This window comes from Ictalurus punctatus, chromosome 6 (assembly GCF_001660625.3).
Source record: "Ictalurus punctatus breed USDA103 chromosome 6, Coco_2.0, whole genome shotgun sequence".
NCBI lineage: Eukaryota > Metazoa > Chordata > Actinopteri > Siluriformes > Ictaluridae > Ictalurus > Ictalurus punctatus.
In genome coordinates, this window is record NC_030421.2 from 25,571,051 (window position 1) to 25,593,728 (window position 22,678).

Sequence of the window (22,678 nt, forward strand, 5' to 3'; positions counted from 1 at the left end):
AAATATGTACATGATGACAGAAACACACTGTGACCTCTAAGTCAGAAGCTGTCTAAAATGATTGTCATTTCGAATACATTTTTTTTTGGAGATTAAGGCAAGTCTCACAGGGGTGAGAGGCAAAATAAATGCATTTTCTTTTAACACATTGTTGAGGTAGTCTCCCAAATTCAGCGGGTAAATTGGATTGATATACACTACATGGCCAAAAATGTTTGTGGACGCATACCCGTAACATGCTGTTAGACCAGATGTTTCGGTCCACATCTGAATGCAGGTGTTGTGCTGAGGAACCACACCATGTTTTGACTTGTTGGACATAAAACTCGCCCACATTCGTCCCCCATTTGTTCAGTCGTTTAACTCTAAGTAGCAGTAGACTCTCAGCGTTGAGCAAGCCGATCTTCTCAGGAGTCATTTCCATATTGTTTGACAGCCTCCCACTGAAACAGCCTTACATTGCTAGCTTAAAAACTAGCTTGGACTGATGTGTTTAGTTGTTCTATTTTATAAAAGCATCTTGCTTTTCATATTTGGCCGACCTAACCTGCTTTATCATATATGACAGTCTTTATGTTGATCATGCCTACACAGTTTGTATTTAAACGCAAACACCACACCTAGACATCATCATACCTGTTGGATAATAATCCAGGTTAGGCAAAGCGACTCTAACCTAGTGAGTGTATAATGACAGCAGGGAAATGAAATAGCCCAGGGGTCAGCAAAATATTTAAAACTAATTAATCCATTTCAACTCACCTTGCAGGGCCAGACAGCTCAATCCCTTGCAGAATACTTAATGAGATTTGTTTTCGCTTGCTTCTCAGCAACTCCACAACCAGTTTTTCATTTGGAGTCAGCAGACGTGCTTGGACGTGTCAGGATATCTTGGTTTTTTTTTTGTTTTTTTTTTTAAATCCACATCGATTCAAACATTTCCAGCCCTGAGCATTAAGACTGGAAATGTTGATGCATGAAGTGCAAATTGGAATATAAAATTAGTTTAGCAGGACCTGGAAAGGGGTGTACTGCCTCATACTCAATGCACCAAAATTTCGCCCACCGGAGATTTTCGGTTGAAAATGGCATTCTCGGTTTTGGGGCATAAGAGGAAAAAGCCCAAAATATGAGCTGAAAATACATGCCGCCCCGCCCCTCAGTGCTCGGCGTACAGATTTCACTCTCGATCTAGCCGACGGTTATCGTTACATTGCAACATCGTTGGAAATGTAAATTGTTGCGAGATTTAAAGAACATGACTTTGACACGGAGAAAAAGCAGCGTGCACGGGAAATGATGCAGGCGGAGCTGGAGGTGACGAGTGCGTCTGCTGAAGGATCGACGCGTAGCACAGAGCAAAGTGTCCCAGAGAAACGGGTGCGTACGAGTGATGAGGCGCAAACGCCCTCACTTTCTGACATGTTTGAGATTCTACAGGAAAGTGCCCGATCCACAGCAGTGCCACAACATGCGCAGCTACGCTTTCCGTTGCTTTCGCGGATTGCACGCAGGTATTTATCTGCCCCAAGCACCAGCACAGGGAGTGAGAGACTATTCAGTGCAGCACCTCATGTTCTCCATGAGAAGAGGAACCATCTCTTCTTCCAGAAAGCTGAGCAACTTTTGTTCTTGAAGAGAAACCTGCCACTTTGCTTAAATAGAATCAGGCCAATTTGCTATGTGTATACCAATTAAATTCAAATTTGTGTAGCCCTGACTTGGGCTACAGCTGTTGTTTACAGTTTGAGTTTGGTTTTCGTTCTATCGCTGTTGTTTTGCACAATAATGTTTCATTAATGTGGAAATGCGTTTACATAAACAGAATAGAGCCCTAGTTCATTACTTGACTGCTGTTTTGCATATCCTAATAGATTTCTAGATATTTACATCATTTGGATAATTGGATAAAAAAAATCTGTTAAATTTGATTGTTACAGAACTGAATGAAGAATAATATATTTCATATTGTTTTTGTTTTGGTGTGTTCAGTTCAATAAAAGTGTGATCATTTTATCGGTTTGTAGTTTTTCACTTCAGATTCATTCAGTTCATGAAACGAATCGTCTAATGTTAAAAAGTCTAATACGAAAAGTCTAATAATACAATTATACAAAAAACTATTTTAAAGTGTTTCTTTTTTTAAATTCGTTTTCCGTTTTCGGCTGAGTACGTCCTTAATTTTCGGTTTTGGCCCAGAATTGTATTTACGGCGCATCACTACTAATCAGGGTTCATTAAAGCCCAAGTCTAATTTCTAGGCTATTACTTGCAAAGCCATTTTCAGTAAAGTCATGAGTGTGCTTCAGCTGATCAGGAGTGTTGGTTAATCTCACGGTCACTACACTGGCACTTTCATAGGTCATTGCCAATACCAGGCTAAGCAGGGAGTATGTTTTAATGACCATGATCAAGATATTTTGGCTCGTGATGCTGATTGGCTGCAAAGCCATATGTTCTGAATTGGAGCCAGCATTGGAGACATCGAGAGAAATGACCACGAATAAATTGGATTCGTATAATCTAAAATCTAATCATGCAGTCACTGCACCTTTAAATGCACCGAGTGCAAGATTATTTAGTAAAAAGCAAAGAATAAACAGTTCTTGCTACCTTACCATCAGTGTGAACAGGTCAACATCAAAAGGCTGCTTGCTACTAATTGCTCGCCTCGCAAACGTATTCACCTCAATCCACCGCACTCACGCTGCAGTAAAGAATAAATGCACGTTTGTTCATGGAAAGCAGAACACACCATCCATGTACAATTGATCTGTGGTACACAATTGGCTCCGAGTAATGCGGTTCGGAGTCATTTTATCTGAAAGTAGTGTATGAGACATAGTTCTTTTTATGGTTTCTGTTGTTTCTACAAATGGAAACACAATATTGTGTCCTTATGCATGGGAGATCACAAATAAACAAAAAATGGATATGTTGAGATCCATTTATGGTAGAGGAGCTGGCTTGAGACAAACACTCAGCTTGCATAGGGGGGAGATTGTGTCTCGGACATGCCGTACGAATTTTTATACATCTGAGGTGTTTTTGAGCAGCAGGTAGCATTGTGTCACTGTCACACATCGTGACGAAGCAGAGATACAGCGGATGCAAGTGCAGGATAACAGTGTTGTTTATTTAAAGAGACTGACAGGCAGACAAATCCAAAACGTGATCCAAGACGTAATTCATAAACAGGCAAGAGGTCAGGCGATTGGCAAACAGACATACACTGAGCAAGGCAGGAATCTAGGTCGTTATACAAAACAAGACACGAACTAAGACGAGTAACTGGAAGTGGATATCCAGCACGAACTGACTATGGCTATGACTATGACTATGACACGAATTACACTAACGCTAAACATTCACTTCGTAAAATATTCACTACATTCACTACGTGAAATAGCGCTCAGCTTATAGGAAAATAAATTTTCCTACAACTCTGCATTTTAATTATTTATTCAGACCGTTGTCCCCGCTTAGCTTTTCTCTACGGGTAGTCAAAAAAACATTTGTTAACCGCTTGTTGCCGTAGTAACAGGTGGTTGTCTTGTATTGAACAGGTGGGAAGGAATCTACAATTCAGAGTGAGCGAGAGCGAGCAAGAGATAGGAGGAAATCTGTACTGCATGGCAATGAGAAATTTTAATGCAGTGTGACTATAGTGTAGCATTGCTTTATTCTACAGTAAGGGGCAGAAGTTAAACTATGACATGCTTAAAATGCATGCTGATTATGGTGATTAAGGCAGTTTAATTAAGGTTGTGAGATTGCAGGCTGGATATGGACGAGTAGGTCTCTTTTCCACGGATGTTTATGTGCATCATTTCTGAACAGCAGTGATGAGAGTAATGAGATTGTTCATTTACTCCTCCCAGCTCTTTTACACACAATCAGACTCCTCTTGTGGTGTATCACACCGACTGCACGCTTTTCAGAACTGACGGCTAGCAGCAGCCCGCACGTCCCTGACGAACACATTCCCTCTGTATTCCTCAGTGAAGAGATCAAAACGTGGGATATAATACAAATCTGCATATGTAATGACTGGTCTCTTGGTCTTTTGGGATTTTGTATGCAGGTGCTGCGTTTTATTTGTGCTTCTCGCTAACCAGGCGTTGGTGTGATTGTGTATTAAGTTGACGTTTATAGCCGCTTTAGATTCCAGAAGGGGGTATAAGGTCATTTGATGGTCTGTCAGTGGTATTAATATGTGAGCTGGAGAGGGGGTGTGATGGGGGTGGGTTTGTGTTTGTGTCTGTGCTAGAGGATGATGACTGGATACTTTCATCACTCCTCCATAAAGGTTCAAGTAGTGTCGGAGTGCAGTGAGATAAAGGATCAACACATTTGCTTGAGAATTACTCTCATTTGCTATCCAGGTGTGTGTGTGTGTGTGTGTGTGTGTGTGTGTTGCACTGAATGGATTTGTACTGTATGTACTGATTTTTAAAAAAAAACCATTTTATTTGTTTCCCATAAAAATAAGTACACCCCATGGAAATTGTTTTTTGACATATTTGGACAAGCAAACATTTGCTCATCTTTGAAACAGTTGGGTCCTTTAAAAAAATTCATATATATATATTTCTAAGTAATTGCTGTCATAACTAAATTTAAATTGAATAAATATGTTGAGTGACTGAACTTTGTATCCCCCAAAAAATGGAAAACTGGAGGCTCTCCCTTACAAAAGGCACATTGATTTAGTCAACCCCTGCACTAGGATTCGTCTGTAAATGCAGGTAATCGAGCTGAGTGACCGCTACTATGATATTCATGCCTTTCCTCAAGAAAGGGAAATCGGCATACAAAGAAATGGAATGAGAAAGAAAGCAAGCTGAGGGAAAGCACAGCTGACGGTTTAAGAATGGTTTAAGCCGATATCAGCAGTAGTTTGCCAGGAATCTAACTTGGTGCATATTTGCATTGTATAACATGAATTAATCAGTAATCAGCATCATAAATGAATCAGCATCATAGGTACAATGTCATAAGCAGTTCTAGAAAGGAAGCTCGCCCCCCGCCCCTCTGCTCGCCTAGGGCGACATCAGTTAACAAATTATAGAACCACTCGTCCGTCGACTTTTCAGCGCCGATTTAGTTTTAATATGGTAGAACAGGCAGGTGGCAGAACTGCTTTCTGCGTGTATGAAAGCATGGACATCCGAATCGCAGAGACTACGACTGATTAGACAGGATTAACGCACGGTTGATTAAATAAAGGCGGGGGGGGTTGTTGTATGCACTATTTATATAATATAAAAAATGCATTTTTTCATTTTACGTTGCCTATTTACACTTGTTCACACTTGACACGGTTCACAAAATATTCTTCTCATTCTAGTGGGTATATAATATTGTGCAGGGATTAACTGAACATGAATACTGGGGAATACATATTGAAAGCATTTGTTTATAAACGAGCCCCGACTTTCACAAAAAGACAGGCAGGGACATTTCAGAAATGACTCGAGCAGCATTGCAAGACCGTGGCATACCATTGTCATGGTCATGACAGTGGCGTACCGTGCGGAAAGGTGAAAGGAGTGCAAGCTCAGATTTTAAAAGCCAATCCACTTGCTACATATTCCCCTTGTGCTTCGCATACCCTCATTCTGGTGGGTGTACATGTGTCATGAGGTCTCAACGTTTTTTGCCAACGTTGATCATCTCTACGATCTCTTCAGTGCTAGTCCAGAGTCATGGGCGATCTTGTAGGGAAAAACAGGATGCTCTGCCCATCATCTCTCTGACAGTCGATGGGGTGCCCACATCGCTGCTGTTCGAGTTGTGGCAACTCACTTACCCTCAATCATTGCGGCACTAGAATGTATCTTAGCCACATGCGATATGACAAGTGAAGCCGAATCCGCGGCAAATCATTTGAAGAATTATTTCAAGACATTTGATGCAGTCGTCCTTCTCACCGTGTGGGTAAAAGTCCTGCAGTACGTTGAGACCTGAAACCTGATTCTTCAGGCAGGAGATATTTCTCTGGATATCAGGGCTGCAAACATCAAGACACTACAAGAAGAAATACAGGCTATGCGTAATGAATGAGACTCCCTGCTCGCCGAGGCCCCCTAGTAGCACGAGCAATGGAGATCCCTGCTCAATTTCAGAGTGAAGAGAGATGAAAGCGGAAAATGAAACACATGCCTGATGAGCTGACACAAGAAGATGCAACTCGAGAGTATAGAAAATGCATTCAGACACACCATATTTTTTGTTGCAATGGATAGCATTATCAGTGACTTGAGTGCAAGGTTCCAGATCACAGCAACCATATGTGAAACATTTTCACCCATTCTGAAGCTGACTGATATGACTGAGGAGCAGATAAAGACAACATACAGGGCAGTAACAAGAAAATACCACAAGGATCTCGCAGCTTAATTTGAAAATGAAATGCTGCACCTGAGCCCAATATATAGAGGCCAGATTTCCACATACTCTGTCCCCTCTTGAGCTCCATCTATAAGATGCAGCTACAGTCTCTTCATGGGGCCCAAAATTCTTAGCAGCGCCTCTGACACCAACAGCTGCAAGACTTACCAGCAGATCCTGTGATGAAATTTTGGGGTTCTTGGAGACTTACTTTTGCATCAGGCGGTCTGCTCTTGGGCTGAATTTGCTGGGACGGCCAATCCTGGACAAATCGGCAGTCGTTTGAAATCTGCATTTCCTCACAGTGGAATGATGTATTTCGAATAATCTGGCGATCTTTTTAAATACTTTGCCAGACTTCTAGGCGTCCAAAACTAGGGGTTTAAGAGGGGTACAAGACGGGTTCCACCTGCACTCCTTAAGCAGGTTCTGATCACTGGCACCCAATCTTGAACACCTGATTCTAATTTTATGGATTTGAAGGTGTGATAAAGTTAGGGGTGTACTTACTTTTCCCATGTGACTGATCTGTTTTTTTCAAATTGTTCATTCAAATTGCGAAAATTACTACAAAATGTCATTTTCATGTGTCACTTGATAGTGTATCAACTTTATTAATAGACACTGTTTCAAAGATGAACAAATGTTTGCTTGTCCAAGTATGTCAAAAAAGCCAACAATTTCCATGGGGGTGTGCGTGTATGTGTGTTTATATTTTTGGAGATATATATATGTATGTATGTATGTATGTATGTATGTATGTATGTATGTATGTATGTATGTATGTATGTATGTATGTATGTATGTATGTATGTATGTATGTATGTATGTATGTATGTATGTATGTATGTATGTATGTATGTATGTATGTATGTATGTATGTATGTATGTATGTATGTATGTATGTATGTATGTATGTATGTATGTATGTATGTATGTATGTATGTATGTATGTATGTATGTATGTATGTATGTATGTATGTATGTATGTATGTATGTATGTATGTATGTATGTATGTATGTATGTATGTATGTATGTATGTATGTATGTATGTATGTATGTATGTATGTATGTATGTATGTATGTATGTATGTATGTATGTATGTATGTATGTATGTATGTATGTATGTATGTATGTATGTATGTATGTATGTATGTATGTATGTATGTATGTATGTATGTATGTATGTATGTATGTATGTATGTATGTATGTATGTATGTATGTATGTATGTATGTATGTATGTATGTATGTATGTATGTATGTATGTATGTATGTATGTATGTATGTATGTATGTATGTATGTATGTATGTATGTATGTATGTATGTATGTATGTATGTATGTATGTATGTATGTATGTATGTATGTATGTATGTATGTATGTATGTATGTATGTATGTATGTATGTATGTATGTATGTATGTATGTATGTATGTATGTATGTATGTATGTATGTATGTATGTATGTATGTATGTATGTATGTATGTATGTATGTATGTATGTATGTATGTATGTATGTATGTATGTATGTATGTATGTATGTATGTATGTATGTATGTATGTATGTATGTATGTATGTATGTATGTATGTATGTATGTATGTATGTATGTATGTATGTATGTATGTATGTATGTATGTATGTATGTATGTATGTATGTATGTATGTATGTATGTATGTATGTATGTATGTATGTATGTATGTATGTATGTATGTATGTATGTATGTATGTATGTATGTATGTATGTATATGAATGTGTATATATATATTAGGCTCTACTCTTTTGACAGAAAAGCTAAATATCATGACGCATGTTTTATTATCTTATTATCCATAAGATCTCACTGAAGATTCTCTCATATGCCTGCTTCTCAGCTGTTGATGTTTGATCTAAATATGGACTCCTACAGTATAAACAGCTCATTTCAGTCATGCACACATTAGTAGTCACACATGTTTGGGTAATCCTTAACAAGCTCAGATGTAGATCGATGGTGCATAACAGTCATACTTTGGCTTGTTGTGTGTGGTGACACATGAACGGTGCTGAGGGCCATCTTCACACATTAATATTCTCTTCCTGTCTTGAAGAGCTTAGACTGCAAACAGGCAAACAGTGCAACTCACACTGGAGACCTCAACACTGCCTTGTGCATCCTCAATGAGGTGTGTGTGGCGTGTGTGGACATGCTTTTATATCTTGGTGGGGACCAAGCATTTGTGATAAAAAACTGTTACTATGGGGGAAAAAAAACCCCAAAACAATGTTATTATAAAAACCAAAAAAAAAAAAACCCTAAAAGAGCCAAAATGATTTCTTATGGTTAACGTAGGTGTAGGTATGAGTTTAGGTGTAGGTCGCATTAACTAGCTGCATTAATAGTTATGTGAATGCAAGGTCCTCACAAGGATAATAAGATAGACGTGCACGTGCGTACATATGCGTGGGAAACTAATCTCTATTTCTCTCTCTCTCTCTCTCTCTCTCTCTCGTCTCTTCTGTCCGTCTTTGTCTGTCTCTCTGCCCTTCGTGTACTGTCTGTCCCTCTGTGCCCCTCTTTCTCTCTCCCTTATCTTTCTCTGTCTGTGTTTCAGAGCCAACCGTTCCTGGCTCCTCCCCCGCCACTCAGGAGTTGATGACACGCTTGGGCTTCTTGCTGGGTGAAGGCATCCCGGGCTCTACACGCATACCTATGGACGAGAAGAATGAAAAGAAGGTATTTCATTTTCCTACTTTAACTGATGCTGGAGAATAGAGTAAAAGAAAGAGAGATTGGGGGAATGAGGTACGAAAGACAAGAGAGGCAAATGAGACCGAATAAGAATGTGTGTGTGTGTGTATATATGTATATATATATATATGTATGTATGTATGTGTGTGTATATGTATGTCTATGCAGGGTTTGGAGGGTTACTTTTTAAAAATGTATTCCGTTAGAGTTACAAATTACTTCAGAAAAAATGTAATCAGTAACGTAATCCAAGTATCACAATGTGAAAGTAATGTAATCTGATTTATTTTTTTGATTACTTCCAAGTCACATATGTAAATAGAGTCCAGAGAAAAGTAATATGATCTAAAATATTTTTATTTAGAGCTTATTTTAGAGCTTACAAACATTCAATGTTTGAATTTCTTTTAATAAAATAAAATAAACACTCTATTAGCATCACATAAGTGTATGTAAATAAAATTGTTTTCACTCTGCCCATGTTTTACATTTTTCCCCATATGGAATAAAATATCAGATGCCCCGAGCGTTCTGTCATCATTGATGCATTCGAATGACCGTGTAATATGAAGCAATGTGATAACATGGAATTAAGAATGACCTTATATGGCCATGGGCATTGTTTCGACTCAGGACAGCTGTCATTTGCTGATATTGTCGAGCAACTGTTTGACGCCGTACACTACGCTTCACGTTGGCGCGCTCACCGAGAGTAGGCTAATGGTCGAGAGGCGGGAATTTTTCCCAATAGTTGCTGCAAGACTTTTATAAATCGACCAATCGGTGTGCGAGAATTCGGGTATTAGAGAGAGGGGTTAAAGCAATACGAATATGCGCAGTGTTAGACCGTGAACTCATCATAATGAAACTAAAGCCGAATCCCGGGCGTTTTGTCAAATTTCGAAATCCCGGCCGGACGCTTTCCTAAGGACAAAAAAAAAGAGAACGTGTCCGGGGGGAAAAAGAGGACATAGAGTCACATTAACAAAAGCATTTCATAGAACAATACGTGTTCATTTCTACCAAATCAGAATGTATTTGCGCATGCACCAGGAGAATGCTCATGTGAGACACGACTGGCAAGAGAGAACCAGAACGATAATCGTGCAGCTGTCTGTATTCCATTATGTCAAAAGATTCATTTCTTTGGTTTTGAATGAAAAAAAATGTGATCCTGATAGTATTCCCATTTTTACAAAATGTACCTGTAATCTGATTACTTTGTTTTTTGACGTAACTGTAACAGATTACAGTTACCTGGTTTCTGTGCCCTGATTACGTAACGCTGTTGCATGTATTCCTTTACACCCCAAGCCTGGTCATATGTATATGTATCAAGGAAAAGCGAGCGAGAGAGAGAGTGAGTATACAGGCATCTTATAAATGAGCTGAAACAACACGGATAGCTGGAGGAAGACAGGAGGGAAAGAATACTCGCGTAGAGGTGGACTTGTTTGAGTAAACGAGAGGAGTTGAGCAGTGGAGCTGGATTATGGACTCATTATCCCTGGAATGGCTCTTGTCTTAACATAAAGCTAACCATTTATGCTAACCTAGCTCGTGTTTACATTGTGTTTAAAGTGCAATAGAGGACTTGTCCATAAGTGCATGTTATTGATTTGTGTTCAGCATTTCTTCAGTGATCTGTCTTCTGATGAACCTGAGTGTGTGTAAGGGAAATAGAGTGCAGGTTTAAAGGCTCGTGCTTGTATCCGACTGGGAGATAATTAGTCTCTAACTGTGATGAAGAAGCAGTGAAGCCTTTAAATCTATTGCTTGTGGATTCTGTTTGGACTCATTACATCTTAAATGGCTGGAAGACTTTTGGAAACTATTTTTGAAATGTTATTAATCTTATTTCCTTAAAGGGAATTTTGGAAACGGGAGAGCTGATAAAAACATGCGAATCTGGGATATAGACTTTGATCAAAGTTTGCTACTGATCGGAAAGTCATGAGTTCAAACCCCAGCATCGCCAAGCTGCCGATGTTGAGCCCTTGAGCGAGGCCCTTAACCCTCAACTGCTCAGATGTACAGTATAAATGAGATAATTGTAAGTCGCTCTGTGTAAGGGCGTCTGCCAAATGACATAAATGTAAATGTAGTTACTTTAACCATTACTGATAGTGTATTTATTTTATTGCTTATTATTGAAAAGGTGCTTTTTTCTGTATTTCCATTCCTCTAACTGTTGAACAATGAAAGGAAGTGGGGCTTAATGCATACACTATTTTATTGCAGTCTCCCTTGTCGTCGCCCCCCACCCCCCCCACCCCGGAGCATTTGACAGTTTCAGAGTCGAGCACTTTGTTTCAGAGCTTTGTGGTGGTTTTTAACTTGGAGCAGTTTTGTCCTTGGTTTGTTTTGGTACAGATGAATAATGTGGCGAGTGATCTTACTCCAAACACGTGTCTCTGTGTGACTAATGAGAAGCTGATTTATTTGCTGAAACAGTGGATGCGGCTGAATCTGTTTGGAGTGTGAAAAAAGCTGAACTCGAAATGAACTCTCAGCACTCGCCTCAAAAGGGAATCTGTTGATCGGCATGCAGTTTATTGGTTCAAGGCTTTGATATTTATCTCTAAGCTTGATTTTGTAGACTGTTCCTGCGTAGTCGTAAAGTCATTTCTCTCTCCGTTGCTCCTCTCTCTGTGTTATCAGAAAGCTGAAAAAGATACTAGTGTTTACATGATGGGATTTAATAGTGTGTGTGTGTGTGTATACATAGAACATCAAAGCTTAAAAGCCTGTGTGTGTGTGTTTGCGTTTGTAGTGCTCAGTGAATCAGGGGGTGAGTCCTTGCTCCACTCTGACCAGTAGTACAGCATCTGCGTGTACAGACAGCCCGTGCTCCACGCTGAACAACAGCTCTACTCGTCCCAGTGCCAGCCAGCGCAGCCCCAGCGGCACAATCACCAGCCCCAGCTCCACGCTAGAGAGCAAGGACAGCGGCATTATAGGTAACACTCACACACACTTATTCTTTCAACCACTGCAGCACCATTATCAGCGCTCGGCTTCATTCAAGAATGATGTTACAGACACACACACACACACACACACACACACACACACGTTCTTCTGCCTGTAGCTGTTCACAGCTACATTCACAAATTCTGTTAGTACTCTGACATTGACAGCCTGTATACGAGCTATTATTGTTCTTTGGCTTAGTTATTGTATTACACAGGGGTATTGGATCAATCTTTTAGCCGTGTATTGTCGTTGAGAGCTGGTGATTGAGATCATCTGTGCTACTGTGGGTGAAAATCGTTTTCTGAATGGTGCATCGACGATTGATATTGATCATCATTGTGACGGTGCTTGAAAGTTTGTGAACCCTTTAGAATGTTCTATATTTCTGCATAAATATGACCTAAACCATCATCAGATTTTCACACAAATCCTAAAAGTAGACAAAGAGAACCCAATTAAACAAACAAGATAAAAATATTATATCTGGTAATTTACTTATTGAGGAAAATGATCCAGTATTACATTACAAGTGTATGTGAACCTTTGCTTTCAGTATCTGGTGTGACCCTCTTGTGTAGCAGTAACTGCAACTAAACGTTTCCGGTAACTGTTGATCAGTCCTGCACATCGGCTTGGAGGCATTTAACCCATTCCTCAGTACAGAACAGCTTCAACTATGCGATGTTTGTGGGTTTCCTCACATGAACTGCTTGCTTCAGGCCCTTCCACAACATCCATCCATCTATCTTCAACCGCTTAATCCTTTTCAGGGTCACGGGGAACCTGGAGCCTATCCCAGGAAGCATCGGGCACAAGGCGGGGTACACCCTGGACAGGGTGCCAGTCCATCGCACGGCACAATCACACACCCATTCATTCATTGGACATGCCAATCAGCCTACCATGCATGTCTTGGACTGGGGGAGGAAACCGGAGTACCCGGAGGAAACCCCCGCAGCACGGGGAGAACATGCAGACACAGGGCCCTGGCGGGAATTGAACCCCGGATCCTGGAGGTGTGAGGCGAACATGCTAACCACTAAGCCACCGTGCGCCCTCCTTCCACAACATTTCTATTGGATTAAGGTCCGGACGTTGACTTGGGCATTGAAACATTAACTTTATTCTTCTATAACCGTTTTTTGGAAGAACGACTTGTGTGTTTAGGGTCATAGTCTTGCTGCATGACGCACGTTCTCTTATGATTCAGATTATGGACAGATGTCCTGACATTTTCCTTTAGAATTCGCTGGTATAATACAGAATTCATTGGTCCATCGATGATGGCAAGCCGTCCAGGCCCAGATGCAGCAAAACAGGCCCAAACCATGATACTACCACCATCATATTTCACAGATGGGATAAGGTTGTTGTACTCTACTGCAGTGTTTTCTTTTCTCCAAACATAACGCTTCTCATTTAAACCAAAAATTCTGTGTTGGTCTCGTACGTCCACAAAATATTGTTCCAGTAGCCTTCTGGCTTGTCCATGTGATCTTTAGCAAACTGCAGAGAGGCAGCAATGTTCTTTTTGGAGAGCAGTGGCTTTCTCCTTGCAACCTTACCACGCACACCAGTGTTCTTCAGTGTTCTCCTGATGGTGGACTCATGAACATTAACATTTGCCAATGTGAGAGAGGCCTTTAATTGCTTAGAAGTTACCCTGGCTCCTTTGTGACCTCATGGCTATTCCACATCTTGCTCTTGGAGTGATCTTTGTTGGTCAGCCACTCCTGGGGAGGGTAACAATGGTCTCAAATTTCCTCCATTTGTACACAGTCTGTCTGACTGTGGATTGGTGGACTCCAAACTCTTTAGAGATGGTTTTGTAATTTTTCCAGTCTGATAACCATCCTAAACTCTTTTTCTGAAATCTCCTTGATCTGTGCCGTGATACACTTCCACAAACGTGTTGTGAAGATCAGACTCTGATAGATCTGTTCTTTAAATAAAACAGAGCGCTCACTCACACCTGATCATCATCCCATTGATTGGAATCACCTGACTCTAATTTCACCTTCAAATTAAACTGCTAATCCTAGAGGTTCACATACTTTTGCCGCTCACAGATATGTAATATTGGATGGTTTTCCTTAACAAATAAATGACCAGGTATAATATTTTTGTCTCATTTGTTTAATTGGGTTCTCTTTGTCTACTTTTTGGAGTTGTGTGAAAATCTGATGATGGTTTAGGTCATATTTATGCAGAAATATAGAAACTTCTAAAGGGTTCACAAACTTTCGAGCGCTGAAATGTGAGGGCTGCTGTCAGATATATGCAAAAATATCTGTGATGCTTTCGTGTGGCTAATGTCTTTGCTTGGAGGACTGGAAAATTTAATCCAGAAGTAATATCAGATTTGGTATAAGGTATTTTAAATGTGTATAGAGTATAAAGAGTATGGTCAAATCTTTCTTTTTTTATTTCTTTCTTTTTTTCCCCTGTTTCTCACATCTGCCAAGTTATAAAAAAAAATGGTTCTACTAATAACCACAAAGACTAAGTTGCGCTATTCTAGTTAACCACTTATGGCTTTAGTAATAATGACAATAATGTTACAGTTGTGCAATGAGAACAATATACCATTAATTAAGTCTGCATAGCGTGAGAGACATAATGCAAGGGAGAAAGAGATAAAAGGTTGATAATGACTTAATGCTGTTTCTGTTGTACCAAGAGAGAGAAGATGGTGGTTGGAATATTTTTTTTTGCTAGGTGATGCAGGATTTTTTCCCCTTGGGATCTGTAATGAAAAGCTGAACTCCAGCATCTCCTGCTCTCTGAAACGCAAGATTAAAGTTTCCCCTCAGAGTGGATGAGGCTGCATAGCAGTAAGAATTTTCTCAAGGACTGCACACATCCATTTATTATTTATTAGAGCGGGTCTTTACAATAGACCGTATTTGCGTTGAGCACGGAGACACACTTCAACATGATTGTCTGTGGAATACTTGCACGAACGAAAGATGCCACAGATGTGAATTCATGTAATGTGAATTTATGAATTGATGTCATCTTTTAAATACTAATTATTGAACATGCATGTGACATTTTAAAAGATTTATTGTACAGATTTTCTTTCCTCTTTCAAGCCGTTTCGAGTTTTATTCAAAGGCACGATTTTTTGTGATTTCCGTAATAGGTGACTCAGTGTGTGTTTGAAGTAGGAAATTCTCAATATCCTTTTACAATCCAGAAAGGCTGATGGAGAGAAAGAAAGATGGAGATAGAGTGTAAGACAGGAAATGATTGCTCCCTGTAGTTGAAGAGTATCACTGCCTTTTTTTTTTTTCTTTCTTCTTTTCTTTTGGTTTTTTTTTGGGAAGGTCAGTGTTTTCCAGCCTTGTTAGAGACAACGGGAGAGGATAACATGATTTTATTATTATGTCCGCTCTTTTTCATGAAGGCTTCTAGTGCAGGTTTGTGCTGTTTTGATAAACGGTGAATAAATGGTCGTTTAAAATAATTGCATGCACAACTCTACTGGGTTTTAATTTGAGTGTGTTCGTTAGGTTGTGTCATCTTGAATGTCACGTTGTCATTTCACCTCATTGTGGTGTATGATGTATAAATCCTAGCGTTGTGGATTCACACGTTTAAAGTGAAATTTACATCACTATATAATAATAATATATATAATCTTATAGCCTTAAAATAAATGAAAACCTAAATCTAAAAAAAATCATTTCGCCGTCTCGTAACAAAACGTGTGCTTTTATTTTAGCACTTCTGTCAGTGAAACAACTCAACAGACTTGTTGTGTTGCGTTGTTGCAATGAGAAACAGCCTGAGGGCGCTGTGGGATACGGTATTGTGATTGCACTCAAGGAGAGAAGGAGAATTGGTGGATAATAAAGAGATGGAATGAAAAACAGTCAAGCGTTAGCTACAGTTACGTTTATATAGCGCTTCTCTAGACCTAAACCAGTGTGTAGCATCCACCTGGATGATGTGACGGCAGCCATAGTGCGCCAGATCGCCCACCACACACCAGCTATTAGTGGAGAGGAGAGAGTGATGTAGCCGATTCAGAGATGGGGATTAGTAGGGGCCATGATAAAGAAGGGCCAATGGGGGAATTTATACCCCTACTCTTTTACGATAAGTGTCCTGGAATTTTTAATGACCACAGAGTCTGGACCTCAGTTTAACGTCTCATCCAAAAGACAGTGCTGTTTTTAACAGTATAGTGTCCGTGTCACTATACTGGGGCATTAGGCCCCAGGCCCCACACGCTAGCAGGGGGTGAGCGCCCCCTGCTAGATGCCACTTCCAGCAGCAACCTTTTCCCCAGGAGGTCTCCCATCCAGGTACCGGCCAGGCTCAACCCTGCTTAGCTTCAATGGGAAACCAGATCTGAGAACTGCAGAGAGATATGACTTTGGCACATTTCTCTGATGAATACTTTATTTCTTTTACAAGTGTAGTATACCACAAGCCTATAAAACAAAAAATAGCAGTAGGACTATAACCTAAGTAATATGTTAAAAATCTAAATATTAAATAAAATAAAAAAACGCAGCTAGCCGACATGCCTGGAGATGGCCCCTGAGATTTGTACTGTTTGCCCATTTAACACTTTCCCCCCCCACAAAACCAACATGTGACTTCATCCAAATTTATTGGTTCACCTCTCTCATTAGGCACAAATCCAAAATGTAACATTTGGATTCCCAACAAGATCCCTCACAGCGGCAGAATCCGAAGTGAAATCGCAGAATTTGCCTGACTGGATTTTGACACGCTCAAACAACCCCACGCCACACTAACAGACAACACCATATAAGGCGTTTGATTATGTAATTTGTGAATTAATATAAAATCTCCTGCTATATGGTAGGCTATAAACAGAAATTAATATTGCAACTGATGATGATGATGATGATGATGATGATGATGATGATTATTATTATTATCATTATAGCACTTGTATACAAAACATTTTTCTTTGTACTTGTCATATGCCAACTGAACAGAAACATTAACGTGGTAATGGTAATTAACGTGGTGTATGATGTGATACTACCGCAAGTCACTCTCCACCACCTTAGTGGCGTGGTTGTCATGGCCACCGTCACAGCCCTAGTTTTCAGTGAAACCCATTTCAGTTCAGCATCTTGTATAGGCTTGTATGAAGAATTGGCTTATGGAATTGTGACACACAGAGGCACCGCACCCCTTTTGTTTTCAAAGATTGTAATAGGTTTGTGCCCCCAAAGATTTTGCAGGGTTGATTTACACACCTTTGGCAAAGTGGATTGTGCTAACCACATTGTATTATTACTGCAGGAGCATAGAGTTATTCCAGTAAGATGTCTTCAGATGATAAGAAGGAAGGAGTTTATTCTGTTATTTAGGAACTTTTTCTTCCATTTTCAATTCCATTTATTCGTTTTCTTTCCAAATACAAGCAGAAATAGCAAGCTTTTTGGAACGGTTTCTTCACCGAATTGCAGACAGGACCACTTGCTGTAGGCACTCTTTATTTTGCAGCTACGATCACCAGCTCTTCTGAGAATGACGGGTCCAGTCTGGAGTGGAGTAAGGAAGGCAGTGTGAGGATTACCGGGCATCATGTGCTGGCACCGCCCACCATGCGCACAGAGACCTGCTCTCCTGTGGCAGAGGAAGAAGTGCCCACTTCCTACACAGAGGCCTCTGGGGCCATCAGAAATGCAGCAACAGCAGGATCTGTGGCGTCAGGGTATAATGCTGATGGACCAGTCCACTATCCAACACACAACTCCTCCAGCCTTATGATGCCCAGACCCAACTCAGTGGCAGGTACAGCGTGAACCTTTCATTTTTATTTTCTCTTCATGTGTTAGCGATTAATACTGCTTGTCTCTGTGCAATACCATATGAATGATATGTGGAGGGGTGCTGCTTGTGTGTGTTGTGTGTTGCTCAGTACATTTAGTTATTTACTTTCTGAGTCTGTCGATTCTGTGATTTGACTCCTATGAAGCTTTTTGTGAGGAATTGTGAAATTGGGTCACACCAGATACAGAGCTAATTGTTTTATGGGGAGGTCAAAAACTCGTGATTAATAACGATGTCTCCTTTATAATGTTTAGGGCTGCAAATAACGATTATTTTGATAATCGATTAATCTGTCCATCATTTCTTCGATTAGTTGGATTAAAAGGCCAGTTTTTCTTTTCTGTATTTTTAAAAAAAAAAAAAAGTTATTTCACATTCTGCCCAACGTTGTCCTTCAAACATTGTGCAAACTGAAGGCTATGAAAAAGGTATTAAATGTATCTGTGTGAACTACGTTATACATTGTGCAAAGGTTTTTAGAAAAATATTAACTTTAGATTTTGAAAACAAAAAAACAACTGATTTTCCACAAGCTTTCAAGCAGAAGTTAAATCACTATGTGAAAAAAGAGAGAGTAAAAAAAAAAAAAAGAAAAACAAAAGCACAAACTGAGTGTTAACTGGTAAGAGGTTGAATGTTCTGCAGTAACACACATTCACTCATCTGAACACAGTAACATGTTCCTTTATTCTGTAAATGTATGACACACAATTACTTTTGTTTCTAAATATCGCTAAATATAGCACCAAACAACATATTTGATCAAAATGAATATTTTGGTGAGAGTTATTGCACTTCCTTTCTATTGCACGCTGTTTGATTGACGTGTATGCGTGGACTCGCGCTCATTCAGTGAAGTTTAATGGAGACTTGCTGTCAGGACGAACCTTTATGTAAAATGGAAATACTGGCATGAATTTCTAATGTTTACAGATAAGGACATAAAGGCTTCTGACGTGACAAGTCACGTTAATACACTTACAGGTTTGTTTGAAGCGTTTAATTTAAAACATTCGAATCTTTTGGACGAGCAGGATCGTGCACTTTTCCCGCAGCAGCTCACTGTGTGACCTCCACCGTCTCTCAGATGTGTTTTATTCATAGAAATGCGTTTTTCACCATTGTGAAGTGACGTCACTGATGGGGGGGGTTATCCACAGTGACGTCACAGACCCAACTAATCCATAATGACATTCGTTGTCAATTATTTTAATTATTCATTAGTTGTTGCAGTCCTAATAATGTTGTGGATGTGTTGTGACCTGTGAGGGAGCAACACTGATCTTAATTGAGACTTGAGGCTTGAAAGAGTTCAGAGTGAGATAGAAGAAGAAGAAGAAGAGAGATCTGGAAGAATAGTTTTAGGAGCTTTTGTGAGTTTATGTGTAAGAAAGTATGGTGGATTGTGGTGCTTTTTAAGATTCCTCCGTCAGGAGGTAACCTATTGCTTGTATTCTTCTTCTTATTATTCTCCTTATCTCCATAAAGTGCCTAATAACTCAAGACCTGAAAGGTAAAATGTTTTGAACATTGACACATTGATATGACAGGCCACAATTAATTCCAAATGGCCCACATGGCATCTATGGCTGTCTGTGGGCTGATGGCGCTGCAGGCCACAATTAAAGTCTGTGTGATTTTCCCTCCGCCCCATATGTCCAAAATGTCTGAAAATTGGTATACATGCTTTATTTCTCATGAGGAACAAAAAAAAACCATCAGGACCCATAAAGTCCTCTATGATGGATTTTCCAGTATATTGAAAATTTGTCCAAAACTACAAAAATCTTCTCATGAACTTTAGGTCCAGTTTACTTGAACTGTGGTACATACAGTATCTCACAAAAGTGAGTACACCCCTCACATTTTTGTACATATTTGATTATATCTTTTCATGTGACAACACTGAAGAAATGACACTTTGTTACAATGTAAAGTAGTGAGTGTACAGCTTGTGTAACAGTGTAAATTTGCTGTCCCCTCAAAATAACTCAACACACAGCCGTTAATGTCGAAACCGCTGGCAACAAAGTGAGTACACCCCTAAATGAAAATGTCCAAATTGGGCCCAATTAGCCATTTTCCCTCCCCGGTGTCATGTGACTTGTTAGTGTTACAAGGCCTCAGGTGTTAATGGGGAGCAGGTGTGTTAAATTTGGTGTCATTGCTCTCACACTCCCTCATGCTGGTCACTGGAAGTTCAACATGGCACCTCATGAGGATCTGAAAAAAAAGAATTGTTGCTCTACATAAAGATGGCCTAGGCTATAAGAAGATTGCCATATACTGTACACTCACTACTTTACATTGTAGCAAAGTGTCATTTCTTCTGTGTTGTCACATGAAAAGATATAATCAAATATTTACAAAAATATGAGGGGTGTACTCACTTTTGTGAGATACTGTATATGTGCGATACATGTCTTTCTATAGGGTGATAAGCAAGAAGGTATCAAATAAAAATTGGCTGAACTATTTATATATTGGTGAATTGACAACTGTTGTACATATTTCTTGTGTCCATAAATCAATGGAACGTTAACCTATGGACTTGATCTGTGCCATACACAAAGAGGACACTACAGTATGTTACCATGTGCGATGGCAACCTCATATCTCCAAAAAACATGACATTTAAAAAGAATTTTAATGTTATATTATTTTTAACAATATCTTCATCGTCCACTAGATAGCGCAGTTTGTCTTGGATCGAGCCAAAGAACACTTTGAAAGACAAAACTTCATTTGTAGTGTTTAGCCATTTTAGTTCGGCAGAGTGAAGAACACACGTTGAATCATTGTGTAAAGACTGGAAGAAGCTTTGCTTGTGAGTTTGTTATTCATCTCTCTAGTTTGTAATCTTGTGTGATTGTATTTGGTGAGTGTTGCCGTTTGTGATATAACGGCTCAATGTGCTTAGTGCATATAGCTTGTAAACTGAATTGTATTCACTGAGTAATGTATGTTAAATAAGTGTTTTTGTATTTCTTTGCAGTTTCGTAAGAAATCTAAGAGAAAATTGTCAAGAGAAATGACATGATTGCACTTATGGAACAAAGTAAAAAAAACCTTTACTTTTCGCCTGAGTGGTCATTGAAGCCTCTTTGACAAGCTGAAATATGTTTTGCTATCTGTATATGCTCACTCAGAAACACTTGAGCACAGTGAAGAAAACTACAAAATGGACTCAAAATCTGCCACTGGTCCAAATGCGCTGAAATGTTGCATCTGTGGGGTACATTTCTCTAGTTGAGTAATGAGGATTGACACATTTTTTCTTTCTAGAATATACTGGGCACCTGTTAGTTTTTGTGTTTGTGCTGAGCTTACAAAGCCACACAGACTTTTCCTGAAATACATGTAATCTTGGTAGGACCCTGTAGGGTTTATTTCTCTGATACAAAGCTGCCTGCAAAAATACCAGAAGTGAAAGAGACAAGTGAAAAAATCAAACACAGTCTCACATACCGGCCCCGTCCCAGTGCTGAAATGCTGCTGTTCTGGAACTATAAATTAGGGCTGAACAATTAATCGAATATCGATCGCGATTACGATTTCGACTGCCCACGATTAAATGAACATGATCGACTGCGATATTAACGTTTAAAGTTCGTCCTCCGCTAATAGAAAACCCCGCTGCAGATTAAATCAAGCGCTTCCTAAACTTAAAACCATTCACCATAGAGCGGCGCAGGGATGACGGCATTTTGTAGTGCCAAAACCTCGAAACGGAGTTAGCATTTTATCCCTCGAGCTGCCAGTTTCGCTTCGAGCTCCAGCGCTTTGTGCAAGGGGAATCTTGACATTAACATGATGCTAAATGGCACTACAGAGGTTGTCGGGGACATTAAACGTCATCACGCCGAACGGGAAAAAACTTAGCAGATAAACTCAGGGCTCTACAGTGCGACCATTTCACTCGCATTGTTGACTGAATAGTACTTTGTGCGACTGTGAATAAATATTTATTCGCACCGGTGCGAGTGACCTGTTCGGAGTTGTGTAATTCCATCTGGATAAAAACTACAGGAAGTCCAAAATGCATCTACACCAAGCAACAGTTACCTTCACACTGCTTTTCATCTCCTCAGACAACCGAACATGTGTGGAAATACTGCAGAGAAGCCATTATGATGACAAGTAACTCTGTACATCATCTGCTTCAACTTCCCGATCTCACAACCGCCATCTTTTATTGATCCCGCAAAATGACCTGAACTTGCACCTGCTCGTGTAGACACGGCAGCTTTCACGCGGAGTAAATTGATAATATTGCAAGGAGGGTTTAATTCAAACTTCTTTATTAAAAAATTCCTCACCAATCATAAGCAAGAGTAGCAACTGTTCCGTCTGTAAACGTACAGTACACTGCTGCTCTCCATTCACTAACTCTAATTCACTCCATTTAAACTCACGGTTGCCAGATATTACTAGACAAGTCAACTCCAGTTTCCATGTTTTGATTGAATACCCCCAAAACACAATATTATCAGCAGACATGGCAGCACTGTACTGGGGGAACCAATCTAAAACTGATAAACAAAAATAAAACTACTAAAATGTAAAGACAGAAAATGTGTTTGGTTATAAATAAATCATTTTATATAAAAAAATAGATTTTATAATAACTTCATAAAATATATTTTAAAAAAAAGAGAAGTGAAATAATGTTTAATTACTATGGGTTGTATTTAATATCAATTTGACATTAAGCTTAGTAAGCTATTAACTTAGAAAGCTTAGCCTT

General features: G+C 39.5%; 1 protein-coding gene across 10 annotated transcripts in view; it reads left to right on the plus strand.

Annotated features, from left to right (window-relative positions):
• The window catches only part of tanc1b (tetratricopeptide repeat, ankyrin repeat and coiled-coil containing 1b), a 161,375-nt gene that overhangs the window by 75,209 nt on the left and 63,488 nt on the right, over window positions 1-22,678 (plus strand). For 8 of the 10 annotated variants that reach the window (XM_017469834.3, XM_017469837.3, XM_017469839.3 and 5 more), the window contains 3 exons: window positions 8,993-9,114; window positions 11,903-12,089; window positions 17,584-17,892. In XM_017469834.3, the coding sequence (XP_017325323.1) occupies window positions 8,993-9,114; window positions 11,903-12,089; window positions 17,584-17,892 (618 nt within the window). The remainder of the gene's footprint in view (window positions 1-8,992; window positions 9,115-11,902; window positions 12,090-17,583; window positions 17,893-22,678) is intronic. The other 2 variants (XM_017469836.3, XM_047155964.2) reach the window with 2 other exon arrangements.